We start from the raw sequence: 20,835 nt of genomic DNA, 5'->3' as shown, positions 1-20,835 counted from the left end.
ATATATATATACAATTTTTAGTTTTATATATAAAACTATATATAGTAGATTTTCAAGCGATTCTGCATTGTTTTTGCATATATATGCAAAAACAATGCAGAATCGCTTGAAAATCTACCTTTGCTAACTTATCAACTTTTGCTAACTTAACTTATTGCTAACTAAACTGGCTCTTCTGATCAGAGAGTGTGTACTCGAATCTTACAGCACCAGTTCTAGTCTGAGTGATTATCAGAAAAGTGCTGAAAAAAAGCTTGTTTGTCTGAAAACAAAAAAACAATTTCAAAACATGCTACAACTCACTCATTTACCCACTGAAGCAGACATTAAAAAATAGACTATTCAGAACATTTGATGAATAATTTACATCTGGTTCAACTAGTAATAGCTGGTTTATGGCTTTAATGGTATGTATAAAGAATGTAATATTTAACAGCAGTACTTTAGCACGACCTATCTGTATAAACAATGCTGTGTATTCACATAGGGTGTAAACAAGTTTTGAAATGTCTGATAATGTTTGGGATTCAAACTCAAACCTTTTTGCATAGCTGGTCGCATATAACTCATTTGCATAGCAGTCATACATTAGTATTGGAGATATGACATGAATAGGTTCTAGTTTAAGGGAGAACAGATTAAGTCATTCATCTTACTGCAGCAGCAGTGATTACTTTGGCATTAGTGCATAAGTGCATCCCAGAGCAGTAAAAAAAAAAAAAAAGGCTTCTCATTGGCTTCAGCTTCAATGTTTAATGTACCAGTTGGGGTGAGCAATCCATCTCAAAAGGTCCATTTAAAAGGTATATCAATCTCACGCAAGTCTGTGCAAATTTTCCCACTCCTTTTAATATCTGCTGTATTTTTAATAACCACCCCAACTGTTACATCCTGGTCCAACCTCTTTTACCCTGATAGAAAAAAAAAAGCTAACGGTCTCTGTCAGTGACCATGTCTGTCAGTGAACGGCTTGAGAAAAGTTCCTCGCGATCTCAATCGCTTGGTTTGTACCCAGGGCTAGCAGCACTGTTGAGCTTTCACCGTCCATACCTTCATCTGCTCTAAAAAACCCGCTGAGACCTGAGAGAAAAATCCACTGTGAGGTCAAGTGAAACACGAATGTGATAATGTATCTGTCGTTAGAAATAGAGCAAACTTTCTTACTTTGTGAAGATGAGATCACAGTGTCAGTTACAGGAGTACCTAACACAGACAACAGATGACAGTCAAAACCAAATAACTCAGGAATAGGACTGTCAGAATCATGAAGTACTGTCAAACGATTAGTTGTCATTAATTATTTTATGTTCCATACAAAGTTACAAATTTAACATGCTTAAAATTGCTATATCGCATAAAACATTTGCAAAGAAAGCAGTTTCCATCCCATAAGCTCAAGAAAACTGAGAAATTGTGGTAATTAGGAAAGCCACTGTGGCTTTTTTTCAATACATCACAAATGACTTGAGCCTTAAAGCGTGCAGACGAAACGCAATAAAAGCTGTCATTTTATTTTGCGTTCGGGGGCGGATGCCTGGTGTTTGGGAATGGTATCGTGTGAGACACTTCTGGGAGTTAATTATCATACCATTTTGATGGCATTTCAGAATGACTAAACCAACATCCGAGATGCTGTGCAAAGAAATTGGTCCACCGGTTAGGCCAGCTATCCAATCACATCCTCTGTTTTTTAGGCAAAATCATGCAAGCTTTTTGTTGTGTGTCCAGGATTTATTTGGTAAATGCATTTCCATCTTAGTTTATGCACTTCTCATCGGATAAAAAATAAATAAATAATTATCTGCCTCAATTGAGCGTATATCTTTTATGCACATTTTTAAAATTTATGTATTCGTTTTTTTATGCGATAGCCCAAAATTCACATAAAAATAGGAGGATGGAAACATACTGTAGTTTGTGTAAGATTAATACATACAGACCGAGCATTTATTCACACTGAACCTGAAATAATACAATAAAATATTATTGTAGAATGACAATAATAATATTTTTATAAATGAATTTATTACTTATTCATTTTCATTAATTATTAATATTAAAAAGGTTTTGGTCCACTTGTGGGCCGACAGGAATATTATTTAATGGTAAAATATAAATGATTAAATTACTATTATTATAATATTGTTGTTATTGGTGATAATAATAATAATATTCCTAATAATTACTATTAGTAGTAGTAATAAAAGTAATAATGTTAATATTCAACAGCAATATATTTCTGTCCTAGTTTCTTCACGTATCATTATAAGGTGGTCCAATTAAACATACAGGCCTTTGTTTCACCTGTCATTATGTGTAATCTGACAAGTGTTTTTAATTTTTCCACTAATATTTTCATATAAATACATTACACAGGCCATCTCTTCCTATGTGTTATTAACTTTGTATGATGCACCTTGAATAACCTCATGTCTTAAAACGGACCTATTATTCCCCTTTTCACAAGATGTAATATAAGTCTCTGGTGTCCCCAGAATGTGTCTGTGAAGTTGCAGCTTAAAATACCCCACAGATCATTTATTATAGTTTGTCAAATTTGCACGTATTTGGGTGTGTGCAAAAACACAGCATATTTGTGTGTCCCTTTAAATGCAAATGAGCTGCTGTTCCCCGCCCCCTTTCCCGAAGAGGGAAAATCCATTACAGCTCAGTGTTGCCAATTTAGCGCCATTGTCGCTATTTTTAGCGACTTTTCAGACCCCTTTAGCGACTTTTTTTCAAAAAAGCGACTAGCGACAAATCTAGCGAATCTAGTACGACTTTTTAGACAAACCTCAGTAACCTCCAGATGTTGCCAGTAATGTCCTGCGAGCGCAAGCTCTTGCTTTCTCCCTGCCGTCACTCTCTCTAACTGCGTCTCCCTTGTTCAGTGAATGGCTGAGACGAGCAGCAGCACATTCATGTGTTGAGCGCGCCAGTTTTTTTGTTTTTCCACAGACTTGTCACTTATCTGCTTCTCTTTTGTTTTAGCCTATATTTAAAGAGTTTAGTTTGACCATTTTAATTTCCTTTATTTTCTTGTGCTTATTACTTGTAATACTCACTATTCACAGAGCTCTCACCCAGTTCCCGAATTCTCTCAATTCAGATAATTTTACACATATAAAAAAAATGAGTCATTAACTATATCATAGCTACTTATTTTATTGTCTGACAAAAATAATAAAGGTAATGAGAACAGCTTAATTGGACATTCGGCTATATTATATTATTAAAATACAGAATGTGAGCATGAATTTAGAGAGAAAACACATTAGGCAGGCAGAACGCAAGTACGACGCGATGACGTCATGAATATGCTAATTGGCGTATGACGTCATCTAGCGACATTTAACGACTTTAGGTAAGGCCTTAGCTACTTTCCTTTGAAAATAGTTGGCAACACTGTTACAGCTCCAGCTTAAGATACTCCGGCAACAACAAAACTTGACAATCTCATGCAGCTAAAATGTCAGAAATTTTCATTAGCGTAGTGGAGTTCAGTCTTAGATATTCAAATATATATATATATATATACGTACACATAGTCGAACCAGAGTTGGACACTGATGGAGAGACTCTAGAAGAAGTTACAACTTTTAGAATGCAACTGGGCGTTTCTGAATGGTTAGTAGATACATTTATGAAGTTGTTGTGGAGTTAAGTTGATTCAACTCATCGACTAGCATTCACCGTCGCGTTAATCTAAAAAATCTTTCAGAAACAACTTTTTCTGCAAATCCAGCATAAAAGTGTGAAGCAGTCCGGGGTAGTAAAATGATTTACGCAAATATATAACAATTTTAACGACTTTTTTTCAGCACATTTCCTTTATAAATTAAATTCAACCACGGTGTCCTCGGCGGCTCAGATGTCGGGAGTCTATGGTGACTCTTATGTTCGTTGGTACATTCAAAAACAGAACATTTGTAATGTTTTTATAGTTTCTCCAGCTGTTACAGCGAGGAAACCAAACTGGCGGACTGCTGTGGCTCACTCAGGGCAGGATCTATGCTGCTGATAGAGCAGATCAGCACCAGTCATGGGCGGGGCTTCTGGAACCACTCATTTGGAGTGACAGTTTATGATTTATGGGGATTATAAAAAAAGGCTGATTGTTTACACACACTGTGGACACACATCTGTGTTCAAACTCCTACAAACTCCCCTTTAATGTTAAAACTTTTGGCAAATGTGACGCTAATCACTTTTAATAGCAAGAAATGAGTCATTGAGCAGATTGCTCGTCACGAGACAGTAGCACTAACCTGTGGCTCCTCTAGCACCACCCATCGTTCCGTGACCGTCTGAAGGTCCTGCCCACTCAGTGGCTCTCTGAGACGCACCTTCACCTCCAGACGACTGCCTGTGGCCTTTCGCCCATCCATAAGCTGCATACACAAATGAGGCCAGTGCACAAATGTAAACATGGTGATGGGTGTTCATGGTGTGTGAATGTCCCATTTTAGTTCAAGTTCACACGTTTGCTATGACATCTGGTGTTTGCACTCTCGTCTCCAGCTCCTACGCACATGATATTCAAAAACAGCTCCGCTCACCTCCACCATTTCTCTCACTTCACTTTCAGCTTCCAGTTTCTCCAGTTTGAGGTGGGCTGTTCCTACCAGCTTGTCGCTCCTCAGGAAGCCACTGTCACAAGACAAAGAGGTCAGTGTGAAGCTCAGCTCCACCTACTCACACTGACCCAGCATGCACCACAGCAGTCACAGAGTTCAATCAGGCCAGCACAGGTCAGATGTTTCTCTAGACCTGTGGGTCTCTCCAACACAAATTAAACTTAAAGTACTATAATTTTAGTAAATATCCTAAATTTAGGATTATTCGGAGATAATTGTTGTCTGAGGAGCACTCACCCTTTGTGCAGCACTTCCAGCTTCAGGCCTTTAGACTGTACAACTCTCTTGAAGCCACGGTGGTTACGGTTGATGTTCAGTTTGAAGCTCTGGTTATACTCTGCAAAGACAACAAATAATTCAATTTCAGCAGCAAATATTAATTACATGGCTTTCTATAATAATTCATTTTGGTGCCCTGCGGTCAAATATTTTCATATAATGTTCACTAAACAACTGTATATTTGTCCCAGCCAAATGATTTCCTGCATAGTTGTGTTAGTTTCATGTCTATCCTATTACTCTGTGGTCTCCTCATAATAAAATCTCAATTTTATATACAGTATTTTCATGTCTATTTATTTATTTGTTTGTTTAAGTATCTGTGTGTAAAGCAGGAAAATATAGTCAGATTGTCATAATTGCACAATAATCCCCCATTAATTTATATATATATATATATATATATATATATATATATATATATATATATATATATATATATATATTAACATCAATGCAATCACCAGTTATGGTCAGTAAATTAAAAAAAAATACTTTCGTTACAATGTTATTATTTTTACTGATTAAATTAATGCACCATTGGTGAGCTTAAGAGAATTATATTTTAAAAAATGACCCCAAACTTTTGAACGGTACTATATAATACCAATTAGTTAATGATACAAAAATGAATAGCTAAACATTTTTACCAGGGTTGTTGGTATTTTTGATGACTGATGTTTTATATTTCTGAGGTTGATCCTAAAGTGAACAGAGACAGTCATAATTATTAAACTCAAATGGATGATAGGGTAAAATGAAGTCCAGAGAACTAATACTCACTGTACTGGGGTACGGGAAATCAAACTTAACGTAGGCATCCAAGTCATTTGTTGCAACACCTTTCAGAAGAAGCAGAGGGGAAGACTTTAAAAGCAAGATAATTCCTTACTAGTATGAGGTTATTAAAGATTGCATTATTTTGTTGGAATTTGATTTAAGTTCCTGTTACTCAACCCAAAAGTTCCCAGGCGACACTCATACTGAAAAAATGTATGCCTTAAATGGACTTTAAGTCACTTTGGATAAAATATATACATAAAAATACATTTGTTTAGTTTATTTTTTCAAGACCAGATGTTTAAAGCTTACCAGAGGGAGCAGGAAGGTTCATCCCTCTAACAATGATCACAACCATGTCTGTGCTACTAAGCTCCGGAAAGATCCTAGAAGAAAAGAAGTCAAGAAAAAGAAAACAAATGATATTTGATGAAACTTCATACATTTCCCCTGATGGTGGTGTTGAACAGTAGGATCTTCCTGTAGAGGATCCTCAGATCAAGAAACTGTATTAGGCTTTTTTCTTGTTTTTTTATTAATGTGAGATCTGCAGAAAGAGTGTGAGACCTGACAGTGCGATATGTCCTCTCCTCAAAGTGATGTTTAGGAGGCTGAAGCCCCCTGTTCTGCGCCAGTTTAAGAATCTCCAGGCTCTTTTTACACTGTTCACCCATCTTCTCAAATCTAAAAGGGGGAAAATGGGAATAAATGAAATGCCTGTTGAAATCGCTTGAATTTGATTTACTGAAATTGGGGCATTGATGCGATACATACTTGGTTGTTTCTGCGATATTCCCCATGTGTGTGAACTGCTTGGAGTATGTCACACATTTCTGAAGAAGAAAGGAAACATGTCCTACTCACATATCCACATCCTCTTAAAGGCCCTGTCCCAAAACCTAGTGAGCAACCTACTAAGACAACATTTTAAGGGAATCACACGTGTGCTCCCAATTGAATTGCTATACCAGAATGCTCTGTTACAAGCTCAGTGGAAAAATTCCTAAGACGAAGCAAGATATTGATTATAAACACTTATTTATACTAAATAAAATGTTTAGCGTTTCATCCAATATGTATTTTTATGCTTAATTGAAGTGTAGTTTTTATCTTAGCAACATGCTAACATCAAATTCTGCTAAAATCAACAAAATAGCATGCGCTTATTGGCCCTCATTTATCAAAAGTGCGTAGACCAAATTTCCAGCGTACACATGGCGTACCCCAAAACCACGGTGACTTTGATATTTATCAATATGGACGTTGGCGTACGGCACGCTCAAATCCTACGCCAGCTCAGGAGGTGGTGTACATGTACGCACGTTTTGAGTTAGTGCGGAAATGCGCAGAAAAACAATTCCTAACACCACAAAACACCTCATATCTTTAGACAAACTAAAAGATATGAGGAGCTCTTTTCCATAACGCAATAAACGCCATTTTTAAAAATAAATGTGTATTTTATTTCTATTAATAAACTAGTGTTGTGTCTACAAAGATGAAATTGATGATCACCATCTCTGTAGTGAACGCGCCTATAGAGAGATTAGCCTATTTATTTTCGTTTATAATTGTTTCGTTTAAAGACATTTCAAGCTTTCTTTATAGATATATTTCTCATGTCTGTGAGGCATATACTGAGTTTAGGTTAATTTGTGATGAGATGCGCTCCAGTTCACGTGCAATGCAAGGGACCGCGTCCGCGCCTCCATGCCATGACTCATGATTATATTGTCGGCTATTTGCTTCTTATTTATTAAATCCAGGCAATTGGTTGATGAAAAAAATATTAAAATTTAATTACAATTTATACAAAACGAAATTCACTTTAAAGAAAGGCTTTCTACAAAACAAAACTTAATTAAGTGGCCAAAATCATGTCTGAGCATGTCTCCCGATATATTGCGCATTCTATCTTAGCCTATGTTCACTTTTCATAATCAACATAGATGGGAAAAAATAACATTATAATTTTTTAACAAATATGAAACTAAATGCACTTAGTTAATGGCTACAACACATAGCCTAATAGTAGGCCTGAATATTGTTATCATTACTTTTTTCAAGTTCGGCACGAATGACTATTAGCCTAAATGTGTTACTAAATTATTTGAATGGATTTTTAACATTGTTGTATTTAAGGACTGTACTTGTGTGTTATTTTTAAATTATTTGTTTTATGTGGTGGACAATATTGGAATGTGACATTGGAAATATTTATTTTATTTTTACTATTTAATTTATTTTACTATTTATTTTGTTTGGCTTTTATTTATTTCATGCAGTTGCACTTATTTAATTTATATTCATTTATAGTATGAGTCCCTGATTATATGTTGCATGTTCTCTTGTTGTTGTTTTTTTTTTTTGACAAAAAATTATTTAATAATAATAAAATATAATATAAAAAATATAAAAATAATAATTTTTCATGATGGTGATGGTCTCGATCTCCACGTCGGAGAAGTGTCTCCTCTTTGCCGTCTTCCGTGTGTCCATGGCGTAAAATGAGGGTGTGGGGGAAGCGGAGACTTGAATATATAGGGGCGTGTTATTCTAATGACGATCGTTTTTAGCCGCGGCATTTATCAAGGGCAGGTGTTGCGTACACCTGGATTTCAAAGGTACGCACAGCTTCATAAATCAGGCGGTGAGAGGAGTGTAAGCATAATCTTACGCCAACATATACGCCCGTTTCTACGCAAGAATGATAAATGAGGGCCATTGTGAGCACGATGTGGAAAGTTGTCTTTAATGTACTTAAACTGAATATATATATTGACTATTTTACCCAGTATGTATTTTTATGCTTATTAGAGTATAGTTGTGAAATTAGGAACATGCTAATATCAAACTATTAAAATCAACTGTATAGCATGCGAGCACAATGAGAAATATGGACTATAAATATACTTATATTGAATAATACATTTTACCTAAAGTTTATTTTTGTTTAATATATTGATATTTGCATAGCAACATGCTAATAGCAAATTATGTTGGAATCAAGTGTAGCATGTTTCTTGTGCATGATATTTGTGAAATATTGACTATAAATATACTTTTATTGGTTATAACTCGACTGTTTTACCCACTTTGTATTTTTATGTTTATTAGAGTATCAATGTGTTGTACAGCATATTGATATCAAACTTTTGCAATCAGAAGAGAAGCTTTTGGCGTGCACATAAAACGTGTTCAAATTCATTCACTTTTATTTCAGAACCAGTTCAAAGGTAGCTGCCTATGTAGGCAGTAGACAGCAAGGCAGCTCACTAGGTTTTTTGCACAGATCCTTTCTCTCTGTTACTTCATTTCACCACCTTCCGGTTACCTCGTGCTGCTCTTGGAGTAGTTTGGTGAGTTGAGTGTAGACCTCCTCAGCCTTCTCTGAGATCTGAACATCACTGTGATTGACTAGAATAAAGTCCTCGTCCTCATCTCCAGGCGGTGAAGGCACCTGAAGCATAAAAGCTGATTATTAATCATTACTTCTTTATGGATTTGTCAAAGTGCCCCTATTATGCAAGATAAATGGAGTTATTGACTCCCAAAGAATAAAAGATTCTGACCGGAGTCTTCAGTAATTCCGGTCGTACTTCCTGTACGAACCTAAGTAGGTTTGTAAAAAATTTAGAAGAGTTTGGTTCATGTTGAGAAGACACTTTTTTTCTGCACTGCAAAAGCAAGTCCACTTCCAAAGGATGAAGACTGGAAACTGATACAGTAAAACTGAAGCCATTGTTACAGTTCACTGTCACTTTGCATATAAGTGCTAAGGAAGATAAGGAGCTGAAATTTCTCACTTTGGTCTCAAGGGCGTAGGAACCGGGGTGCACGTGTCCCCTCCAATATTGGAGACAGTCACATTTGTCCCACCCAAAAATTATACCGCGGAGGAGAAAAATATTTGATTTTGAAATCTTTAACTCGCATGCTTTTATTTTGAAAGCCAACACAAAGTTTTGTCACCGGCCTGCCCCCTCAACAGCTCAGACTGTTTGGGAAGCGGGAGTCTGCAGCTGGCGAGTGGCGACATGTCCGAGGTTAAGATGAAAAGACAGCAGCAGCAGCTCAGTTTAAGTGATTTCTTTCTCATGGGGAAGAAAAGAAAGAAAGGAAATGTGAGCTGGTAATAATTTTGTCCAGGAGGATAATTGTATTTTGTCTAACATTAGACTTGTTGATGTTAAGCTGATGTTGTGATTCAACATCTAACTAGTAGGGGTGTAACGATACACGTATTCGTATTAAACCGCTCGGTACGAGGCTTTCGACGCATTACAAACTGAACAATTGGTTGGACCATTTTTCCTGCCGACCAAAAATCACCACAACGTTGCGCAACATCAAATGACAAACGTAATGAAATCGGAACGAAACTCATTATTTTGTGCTTCTTGGACCGCTTATCAGTTTTGACCAATGTCAGTGCAGTGCAAGCAGTGCAGTTTAGGAAGACTGAATTCTTTATCAAACAGTTTCAGACACTGTGAGAAAAAAGGTGACGCTGCAATTCATTATAAATGTAAAAAAAAAGTGTTTTTTGACCTTGGATGCATGTAATCCTATTGAAGGAGACAAAACTAGCAACTTTTAATATAGCATAATAGGGGCAATTTAAAGAATCTGTTATAAAAACAGGGACACAGTGTGGTTACCTTGCTTACATCCACAGTCTTGCCGCTGCGGGCGGCTTCTATCATGGGGTCCAAACCCTTTGCTGTGCGCAGAAGTGTCTTGGCCTGCTCTAGGTCATTCTTCTGCTTTGCCTGCAGCGCTGCTTTCATGTACTGCTTTCTGAGGCCCTCCAGAAACTCCAGCTGCTGCTGAGCTGAGGAGACAATAACCAGATTTAAACCCGTTTTTAGAGCTATATTATATATACACACACACATATATATATATATATATATATATATATATACACATATATCAATAAAGAAAAGTTGCGTGTGTCCTTAGGGAGCAAAGCATTTGCATCTGATGTTTTGGTTTTTATGAAAAGAAGAACATACATGAGTATGTGCAGGACGTGCTTTATGTAGAACAGATGTTTTAAGCGCAATAAGCCACGAAAAAGATCTGCGTTACTCGCACCCGAAGCGCACGCACAGAAATATGTCTCTCACACAGCATGCAATCACGAATTCAGTTCTCTTTAGAGGCGTATTAGGCTTCAACGGTCAGATACACACAAAATTATTTCAAAATATCTCTCTTGGCGAGTATTCACGTAAACATTGTCGGTTACGTCTTGAATGAATATAAACCGCTGGGAAAAATATGATGTGTAACATTATATTAGATCTGTGCATTAAGTCTCAATATAATAAACCCGTTGCTGTCTGTTATTAATGTTAATAAAGCAACAAAAAACAAGGGAATCACTCACTGCTCTTAACTAAATAACCTTTTTAGCTTTAAAAATAATCAGTTCATTTTCAGTTAGTACACTAAAGACTATGCATTGATATTTTTGTTACATTTAATTATTCAATTTCAGAATAGTTACCATCTGAATCGTAATCGAGTCAAATCATGAACTAAACGTGTAACCTCTCCCCGTTTGACAGGGATTTTGCGTACACTTCTCACATTAATCAGTTATGAATACAACAGCATCACAATTAACAGGCCATCTTAAATCACAACTCTACCGGTGTCAGGCACACTTCCTCTTTTGGATGTTCTGTCAGGGGAAGGTGAAGGAGTCCTCTTGGGCTCCTGTACTGTAGGCTGTACTGCAAGAGTGGGCTTCTTCTGCTCTACTGCTTTTGGAGCCTTAACCTAGAAATCAAATAAAATTGATTACGGTCACTTCTTTAAAAAAGGAAGGAAAAAAAGGAACTTGTGAATTTAGTACAGTACCTTCTCCTCTTCATCTTCCTCTTCACCATCATCAGGTTCATTAGATGTCAGCTTATTGGCAGTTTCCAGGACAGCAGCCAATCCCTGGTCTGGAGAAGCGGCCTTCTGGCCTGGGATTGGAGGAAAGCCTATAGGGAATGCTTTAAGTTAACGTTTCCCAGTTTTCTCAGCATGCATATCATTCAAGAATTTTTTATTTATTTATTTTTATTTTTAAAGAAACATGCTTTTCTTCAGCATGGATGTATTGATCAAAAGTGGCAGTAAAGACATTTATAGTGCTAATAAACATTTCCACTTAATAAATGCGGATCTTTTGAACTTTATATTCACCAAAGAATATTAAAGCAGAACTGTTTTAACATTAATAAGAAATATTTCTTGAGCTGCAAATCATCAGAATGATTTCTGAAGGATCATGTGACACTGACGACTGGAGTAATGATGCTGAAATTCAGCTCTGTCATCACAGGAATAAATGACATTTTAAGATACATTACAATAGAAAACAGTTTTTTAAAATTGACTTTCAAAAACATTGAACATTCTTTCTGACCTGAAACTTTTGAACAGTTGTGTACATATACACAAAACAATGTCAGCAAAATATCTAAGATATCTAAGGTCTAATGTATTTTTGACAACAAAAGAACTGACCTGGAGGGGCTGGAAGTTCGTCATAATTAACAGGTCGACCTGCTTTATGGGCACGTATGGCAGCCTGGTATTGCTGTGAGCCACAGAAACAAGAACATACTCTGAAATCAACAAGTCTGCGCAAACACCTCGCTATGCGTAAAATGAGCTGTGATACGTTAATATGAACTTGAATGGATTTCCACAATCAGATAAACTCTAAAAAGGAAACAATGCAAGAGAAACTGAAAGTTCTAGGACATTCAGTGGTAACAATATACCATTATTTGAGGTTTAGGTGTCATTTTGACGGTTTTACTAACTTTAGCAATGCGGTCATGCATGCGGGCTTTGCGGTCGTCCCCGCTGGCCTTAGCTTGTGTGAAGGCCTCTTTGTACTTGGCCATCCTCTGTTCCAGAGCTTCAAGAACAGTCTTGGGCTGAGCCGGGCCAGAAACACTGTCTGCTGGTATAAAAAAAACTCAAAATGAGACGAGGAGAAAGCAAATACAGTAATTCGGGTTTGATGATAATCAGACTACTAGAAAGTCCTTAAAACAATTAAGTTCACACACAGTTCATTTATTTACAGGAGTGACAACCACATTCTAGAACCAAACTCCCGTAAATTCACAACCGCATTCTCAGAAAACATGTGCAATGTGAATCGATGAAGTCGCCGCTCGATCGGAATTTTGTAGTGTCAAAAGTGATGAGACTTTTCGGTTTTATGGGCGTTACCATCTTTGATATTACTTTGGTCACGGTCGCTATGGTTACTGGTATAGAGAATGGTATGGCTTAACTCCCGTTGCACGTTCATACAGACAGTATTCGAGATGCTACTGCAAGTTGCTGTGTAAATGGGACATTTCGAGACTCTTAAATGCAGTTGTCAATCCAAAAAGTGACACTGTTAACGTAAACAAAAAGAAATATGCTCCGTCTCTGAAAATACTTTGTGTACTAACCAGGAGCTGAAGGTGAGATTTTAACAGCAGTCTGAGGTGCGGCTTGAGTAGATGCTGTGGGAAAGAATTAAGCCTTTACTCTATAATACTACATGCCTTGGAAATATATAACAAATATGCGACACATCATGGCTTAAATAGTATCATTCTCTTGACTGACGACAATTCAGTTCTTACCTTGAGACAGAGGGGGCGGAAGGGAGCTCACATCCACCGGCTGGCCTTTCTCCAAAGCCTCAATTGCTGCATCGAATCCCTGAGCCAAACAAGCAAAAAGCATAGAGCTTCTCTTTGTCTACTTCCTACAAGTCTTGAATACCCCAAATTACTTAGCACATTTTTGTTACAAGTGAGTTATCCGAAATCATGGTTTACGGGAACAAGACACTTGGTTAAGAAGAATATCCAAACTTGCATGACAACATAGCTGAAGTGGTTGATGCCACGAATTGAAACAGTACTTCTCTGAGTCTTTGAATTACAGAGTCTTTGGAAAGTTAAAGTCAAAATTTCCATATTAGAGCAGAAGGCAAACAGAAAAAGACACATTAACAGGGTGTGATCCATGTATAAAGCCACGTTTGTTACAGGAGTATGCAAAACATAAACCCAAAAAAGAGTTTACATGACAAAGAAAACAACTACATGTGCAAATCTCTTCATATATCAACAGTGTAAAAGGAATTAACTAATTCCAACACTGTACAATTAACAAAAATACAAGAACACTAAGGACAAGCCCTGAGAGGAGGCTGAATTTTGACATATATGACATTATTTGAAACGAACAGCACAGACCTAGCAATACATGGCTGTATACACTTGAATAGAAACCACATCTTACCTTACTGGCTTTAATATGCATTTTGGCTTGGTCAATCTCTCCTGCTTGTTTGGCCTTGAGAGCTGCCATCCTGTACTCTTTCTGTTGCTCCAGCAGAACGCCTTTAGTGGGCTGTCCGACTGTAGAGACTGCTTTAGGAGCAGAGAAAACCACAATGCGCTCTTTACAAGAACAGCTATGCAGAATGTCAAACTTTCAGTTAAATTAGTTAGTCAGGAACAACTTAAAGGGGGAAAAAATTATTTTTAACATAGTTCGCTTTCCACATCCAGCCTCGATGACCAATTGAACAAAAACAATGACCTAAAACAATTTCTATATTTTTTTTTTGCATTTGCATTTGTACATTGAACTATGACTAATGGTTGGACAAATGTTGGACAATGGACAGCAGGGAATAATGTATTAACCAGAAAAGCCAAATATAAGCTCCACTAGTAAATACACATAACTGCTGTCAAATATTAATACAAAAATAAGGATTATTGTATTATGAATTTTAATATGTATTAAAATATTGATCAAAAGGTAAAAATTTGTATAATCTCAGAACCACATTAAGTCACATCCAAAAATCCAAGTCCAATAGTGAAATGCTTCTATTTTGTAATATTTTCAATTTTAATATAGACAAGTTTCTTTACAAATTATAATATTAGCATAACAATTTAAGTTGTGTAACTGAACATTTTACGTGAATTTCTGAAGATTTTACACTAACATTGAAACGTTTAGGGTCAGTAAGAATTTTCAAAAATATCTCGAATGCTTACCAAGGCTTCATTTATTTGATCAAAAATAAAATAAAACCAGTAATTTTGTGAAATATTATTACAACTTAAAATAACTGTTTTCCATGTTCATATATTTTAAAATATAATTTATTCCAGTTATGCAAAACTGAATTTTCAGCAACATTACTCCAGTCTTCAGGGTCACATGATCCTTTAGATTAGAAATCATTCTAATATTCTGATTTGGTGCTCAAGAAACTTTTTTTTCAGGATTTTCTGAAGAACAGCATTTATTTAAAATAGAAACTTTTGTCATATTATAAAATGTATTTACTGTAACTTTTTATCAATTTAATGTGTCCTTTCTAAAGTATTAATTCCTTTAAGAAAAGAAAAGCACCTTAATGACCCCAAACTTCTAAACGGTTGTGCATGTTCTCCCTTTGCGTTACGACAAAAAGCACTTCATGACTGACCTAATTGCAATTCAGTGCCACTTCCTGCGCGTTCCCCTTCTGGAGATGACAGTGAAGCTGGAGACGTTACACCGGAAGACTCGTCTCTACTGTTTAATGCTTGATCCATGACAATAGGGGCGGCTTCCGAGGAGACGGGAGAGATCTCTACAGCGCTGTCACTCTCCCCGTGCTGATCAGGTGACACTGCAGGGGCAGGGGGCCGACTGGGACCATCAGATGCTCCACACGCAACTGGAGGGGGAATCTCAGTTTCGTCTATCTTCCCCCCTTTTCGCACTGATGCCAGCATAGTCTGTAGTGTCTAAACAAGAATATGAGAGTGTCAATTATCATGAAAAGAGTTATTTTCTTTTATCCAAAGTTTGTTTGTTTTAGCAGTGACACTTTATCCGCACTGACCTTGAGGCCTCTCTCATATCTCCGAGCTTTAGAGGTTTCCCCTGTAGATTTGGCATTGGTAACAGCCATTCTATACAGGTTTATTCTCTCCTCTAAGGTGTGCTCAATGCTCCCAGGAACTGAAGAAACCTTAGTGTCCTGTGAGAAAAAACAATCGTATATAAAGTGGCATCTTTCTTACACAAAATTCAATTCACATTTATTTGTATAGCGCTTTTCAGAATACATAACGTTTCAAAAGCAGCTTAACAGAAAATGCATGTCTACATTACAATTTAGAGTGACCTGTTATCAGAGCTGACTGTGTCCAAGTACATATTCAAATCACACAGTTAGCTAAGAATGTATTAATTTAAGCAAGAAACAATAAGCTCATTTAAGTCATTAATACAAGTTGTGAAAAAGCCTAAAAAAAGCCTTGTGCCCTTTAAAAAGACAGCTTATATTGATTGAGATGTTTAAATGAACAAATCTACACATTTCAACTGGAGAGACTTTAACTAAGATTCTGTGAAAAACTCAATTAGGAAGGAATTAAAAATGGTCAGGATGTTAAAAAAGTTGATTAGCATTAATATTTTTAGCGGCAGATTCTTAGCAACTTCCACCTAGCGTTCTATTAATATGCATCTTATCTTTGGTAGACCCAAATTATACAGGGTTTCCATAGGATCAACTAGTCATTTAGACTCCCCACCTACTAGTTGGTTATGAAAGTATGTAGTTTTCTACATCCCAAGTTTAAATGATTGCTGATAAATATAGTATAACTGCATAAACATTACCATTCAAAAGTTTGGGATTGAAAATATTTGTTTAATGTTTTTTACAGAAGTCTCTTATATGCTCACCAAGGGTGCATTTATTTGATCAAAAATACAGTAAAAACAGTAATATTGTAAAATATTACAATAACTAATGTAATTGTACTAATAACTGAAATACAGTAACTTTTCTATTTTAATATATGTTAAAATATAATATATTTACTGTGATGGCAAAAAAATTCTGATTGTTATCAATGTTTAAAACAGTTTTATTTATTTTTGTCAGGATGTTATTTTTTTAAAAAGTTTTTATTTTAAATAGAAATCTATTTTTACATTGTAAAATAACTTAAAAACTGGACTACTGTCAATTTTGATCAATTTAATGCATCCTTGTTAAATAAATGTGTAAAAAAAAAAAGAAAAAAAAAAAAAAAAGAAAGAAGGTTGACCCCAAACCTTTGAATGGTAGTGTATATGAGCTCAATCTCTATATGGCAATTCAATGGAATTACCAACATGATAAAAAAAACGAACTAGGGGGAGTGTCAGACTGATAACCCGAAGGTTGTGGCTTTGATTCTCAATACCGACAGGAAATTAAATAACTGAGGTGCCCTTGAGAAAGGCACCTAACCCCCAATCGCTCCCCAGGTGCCACCGCAAAAATGGCTGCCCACTGCTTTAAATTGTTAAACTGCCCACAGTTTAATTGTGTGTGTGTTAACTACTCACTGCTCCTAATTGGTTACATGCAGAGGACAAATTCTGAGTATGGGTTACCATTACCATAGTTAGGCTTCACATGTTAGACAAAGATAACACATATCTTTAAAGAAAGATTAAATCTAACTTTCATATTACAACTGACACAACTGTAAAAAGATAATATGATTACAGCTTCCTAAATACATTTTAGATGATACCTGGGCTGCTGGTGTTTTTTCTACTAAAAGAGTTTCCGCACTAACAGGGGAGGTTGGGGTTGCGGCACCTGAGTCTTCCGTTTCCTCCTCATCAACCACTTCCTGCAGCTCGGCCTAGCGAGAAACACAACAAACACTTTAAACTCACTGTTACACATTCAGAAGGTGAGAGGGATACCTGAGAAACTGCCAAAAATCACAGGCTTCATTTACCAAGAGGTCTTCATCCTCCTCCAGACTGTCATCGTCATCATCATCAATGTCTTTCATGCAGGCCTCCGCCATTTTTTCAATATCCTCCATTGGTAATGGAGCTTGAACATAAAAATTCAAGTTAAATTTATTTAAACATTCCCAAAACATTTGCAGGACCTCTTAACATACAGTCAGACAATTAAGGCAGCCAATAGAAGCGTTATCCGGTGGGAAGGCTGGTTACCATAATACAATTAGTCCCTGCTAGTAGATGTTGTAATTATACCATTTGGCTGCAAAAAACATCTTTCCAAAAGGGAAGGTCATTCAAAAGTTGCCATGTACCGTTCACAAATCTTACAGTAAATATACATACACCATTTTAATCCCAAATCACCGGTCAGGAAATTAGCACGAATTGCACTTATACTGTAGATAAAGTAACTTAGCATGGAATAGCCTTCCCCAACTTTAGATTAGAAAAAAAACAACAACTTACAAACATTCATCAACTCACACATCAGTTATGATAGAAAGAAACTCAAGCATGTTCGCTTGATGTGCAAGAACCAATGAGGTTGGATTCTTGTGTGTTACGCACAATACACAGCACGTTTAAGCTTCCGCAAGAACCAATGAGGTTTGTTGTCATAAAGGCTAAAAAATGGTAAATTCCAATCGGAAGTGAGCATCCCTATACCCTACTCACTTCGAAGGGCAGAACATGGCCATAAATTATTAACTTTTTAGTAGTAATTATTAAATTACTTCCTTGAAGTGACCATTGCATGTTCCCTTCACTAACAGACCTGTGGAAGGGCCCTTTGTGAAGTGATTCAGTTGTCTACTTACGCTTGGAACGCTCCTACAAATGGCGTCCCCTTCACAAAGTGCCCTTCAAGGGTGCAAAAACGCTGTTTGGAATTTGCCATATATCTGTTCATTATATAAAGTGATTGTGTCTCTTCAAAAAAATGTGACTATATCGCTCAATTCAATTGGATTCTTTATACAATGTCTTTATGAAATTTTTGAAGCGTCAAAAAGTGGTAGTTGCATTGCTGTCAGTGGAGGGACAGAAATCTCTCATATTTCATTAAAAATATTTGTGTTCCAGAGATGAACGAAAGTCTTACGGTTTTGGAACGACATGAGGGTAAATGATGACAGAATTTAACTAACCCTTTAAATAGAGCATTTGCTTAAATTTAGTTAATTTCCTGACCAAAGCTTAGTGTTTAGTACTTTTGGTGTGTTAAGGCCATTTTTGCCCAGGAATTTGTGTTAACATCAGCCAATCAGCTTTGTCATTATGTAATTTTCCTGTCATTATGTCATTCTGAAGGATTCTGCATCAGCCGAGCAACAGCCACTGAGATGAATGGGAATGCTAATGTACATCTCTCTCCAGGTAATACAGACCTTAGCACTACCACAACATGTATTAAGAGTACATTATAGAATCCATTAGATCAGGGGTGTCCAAATTCGGTCCTGGAGGGCCACTGTCCTGCAGAGTTTAGGTCCATCCCCAATTAAACACACCTGAAACAGCTAATCAAGGTCTTGATTAGCTGTTGAAGGTCATTAGGCATACTAAAAACTTACAAGCAGGTGTGTTGAGGCAAGTTGGAACTAAACTCTGCAGGACAGTGGCCCTCCAGGACCGAGTTTGGACACCCCTGCATTAGATGATAATATTTCAAATTCTACCTTTTAAAGTTTGGCTGAACAGATACAGTCTGTGTTCATGTCATGATATTAATTTCAAATACAGAAACTGAAATCATGATGCCCACCTTTTCCAGCCTTTTTCCCTTTGGCAGCCGCATTGGGTTTCTTCCCAACAATGGCAGCAAATTCAGCTTCTAATGCTGGATCATCCAGATCTTCCTCCATACCCATCATATCATCAGGCTTGAAATCAAGCAACAATCCCATCTACAGTAAAACAAAAGCTTATGTGTCACATGATCCAAATAATACCATTATAACGCTCATGAGATGGACAGATCATTTGAGGGTAACTAAGTTAACTCACAGCCCCTTTGCAATGTAAACAACAGGTATGAATTATAGTTCATCCAAAAATGAAACGGATCGTCATTAAGTATAGTTTAGTATTAATGACAGGTTGTTTTTTTCTTTTTAGGTGAACTGTCGCTTTAAGATGTTTTACCTCACACCATTCACAGCTGTCAATCATATGCAAAGCGCCTGAACACTGACCTGTTTGGCTGCAGCTGCTCCTTGGCCTTTGGGCGCTGCTCGCTTGTTTTTCCGGGCAAACATCCCGACCTTTTCCTACTCCTCCACCCTTTACAGGACAGAACAACACATGTATGCTTGAGGTCAGAATGTGATGTATAAACTATTCAAGGGTTTTAAGGAAGGAATAATCTTATAGTCTTGAACAAGTTTTCATGTGAGTACGAAATAGCAGCGTGAAGGTTGATTATCGTTGACTGACAGCAGGTTCAGAGGAAGTTTATCAAACGACAGTCACATGTGCTGGTAACACGTGGGCTGTGCTGACTCACCCCGATGATCCAGAAAAGAAATGTGGAGGAGTTTACTTTCTTTTCCTCGTCAACGGCAAACCCACTCCACTTCCTCCTTCCTACCGACCGAACGAGGCGATTCACAAACCTGACAGTTTATGTGACGCAAAGAACTAAAAACATCATGCGGAATTAGTGACAGCATCAAAACAACACAAACTCACCACAGACAGAAAAAACTTCAAGTCGACAGAAAAACATGTAACGTTATTAAAATCCCATTCGCTAAATCATGATACTCGCGTATTAAATGATAACCGTCTGACTGTAAAAAAAAAAAAAATTAAACGTCAATTTGTTTACCTCGGTGAATTTCTAATGAAAACGCAGCGTGGCACATAGAAGTACATATAACATTGGATTTGTTTTGCCACTGCAACCAGTGCAACGAAAACATGAAGACAGGCCACGCCCAACAGGGCCAGACCACACCGGTCTTTAGCATTTTCAAAATAAAAGTTCTAACCTCTAAGGGACAGACTCTTATTCAAAATAAAAGGATATCTCACCGAAAAAAATTCATCGTTTCAATATTTTCTAACATGTACGTATGACTTCAGATGTTAGGCTAATGACAGCCTCAGTCAAGAAACAGGCAGTTACCAGCATTCACTATATTGAAAAAGATGCAATGAAAAAGAATGGTGAATCATTATTCCTCTCATGCCATTTCAATATTTCCACTGAATGGCAGGCCAGACATTGTGCAAAACATAAATTCACATAGATTTACATATTCAAACACGTTTCCTTTTA

The 20,835-nt window shown here is 36.8% G+C and overlaps 1 protein-coding gene across 6 annotated transcripts; it reads right to left on the bottom strand.

The window, feature by feature from the left end:
- Positions 1-359: 359 nt before the first annotated feature.
- On the bottom strand, positions 360-20,499 carry cc2d1b (coiled-coil and C2 domain containing 1B). Of its 6 annotated transcripts, none has more exons than XM_077222314.1 (27): positions 20,383-20,499; positions 20,059-20,192; positions 19,748-19,835; positions 19,318-19,459; positions 17,537-17,637; positions 17,324-17,437; positions 15,631-15,768; positions 15,229-15,532; positions 14,019-14,149; positions 13,352-13,430; positions 13,175-13,228; positions 12,527-12,669; positions 12,225-12,297; positions 11,568-11,695; positions 11,357-11,486; positions 10,358-10,530; positions 9,031-9,156; positions 6,471-6,529; positions 6,264-6,380; positions 6,009-6,082; positions 5,700-5,758; positions 5,567-5,618; positions 4,875-4,974; positions 4,560-4,650; positions 4,269-4,391; positions 1,165-1,203; positions 360-1,080 (listed from the first exon to the last, which is right to left on the bottom strand). In XM_077222314.1, exons 3-26 carry the CDS (start codon positions 19,808-19,810, stop codon positions 1,192-1,194), a joined length of 2,586 nt encoding a protein of 861 aa, XP_077078429.1. In that variant the 5' UTR covers positions 19,811-19,835; positions 20,059-20,192; positions 20,383-20,499; the 3' UTR covers positions 360-1,080; positions 1,165-1,191. The 6 variants fall into 6 exon arrangements, with proteins under 6 accessions (XP_077078429.1, XP_077078353.1, XP_077078576.1 ...); XM_077222238.1 differs by having other exon boundaries at positions 20,059-20,167; positions 20,383-20,496; XM_077222461.1 differs by having other exon boundaries at positions 12,527-12,666; positions 20,059-20,167; positions 20,383-20,496.
- Positions 20,500-20,835: the final 336 nt, after the last annotated feature.

This window comes from Siphateles boraxobius, unplaced genomic scaffold (assembly GCF_051911475.1).
Source record: "Siphateles boraxobius isolate OS27281-9 unplaced genomic scaffold, OSU_SipBor_1 1, whole genome shotgun sequence".
NCBI lineage: Eukaryota > Metazoa > Chordata > Actinopteri > Cypriniformes > Leuciscidae > Siphateles > Siphateles boraxobius.
Note: the sequence above shows the minus strand (reverse complement) of the source record. Positions and strands in the feature narration are given on the sequence as shown.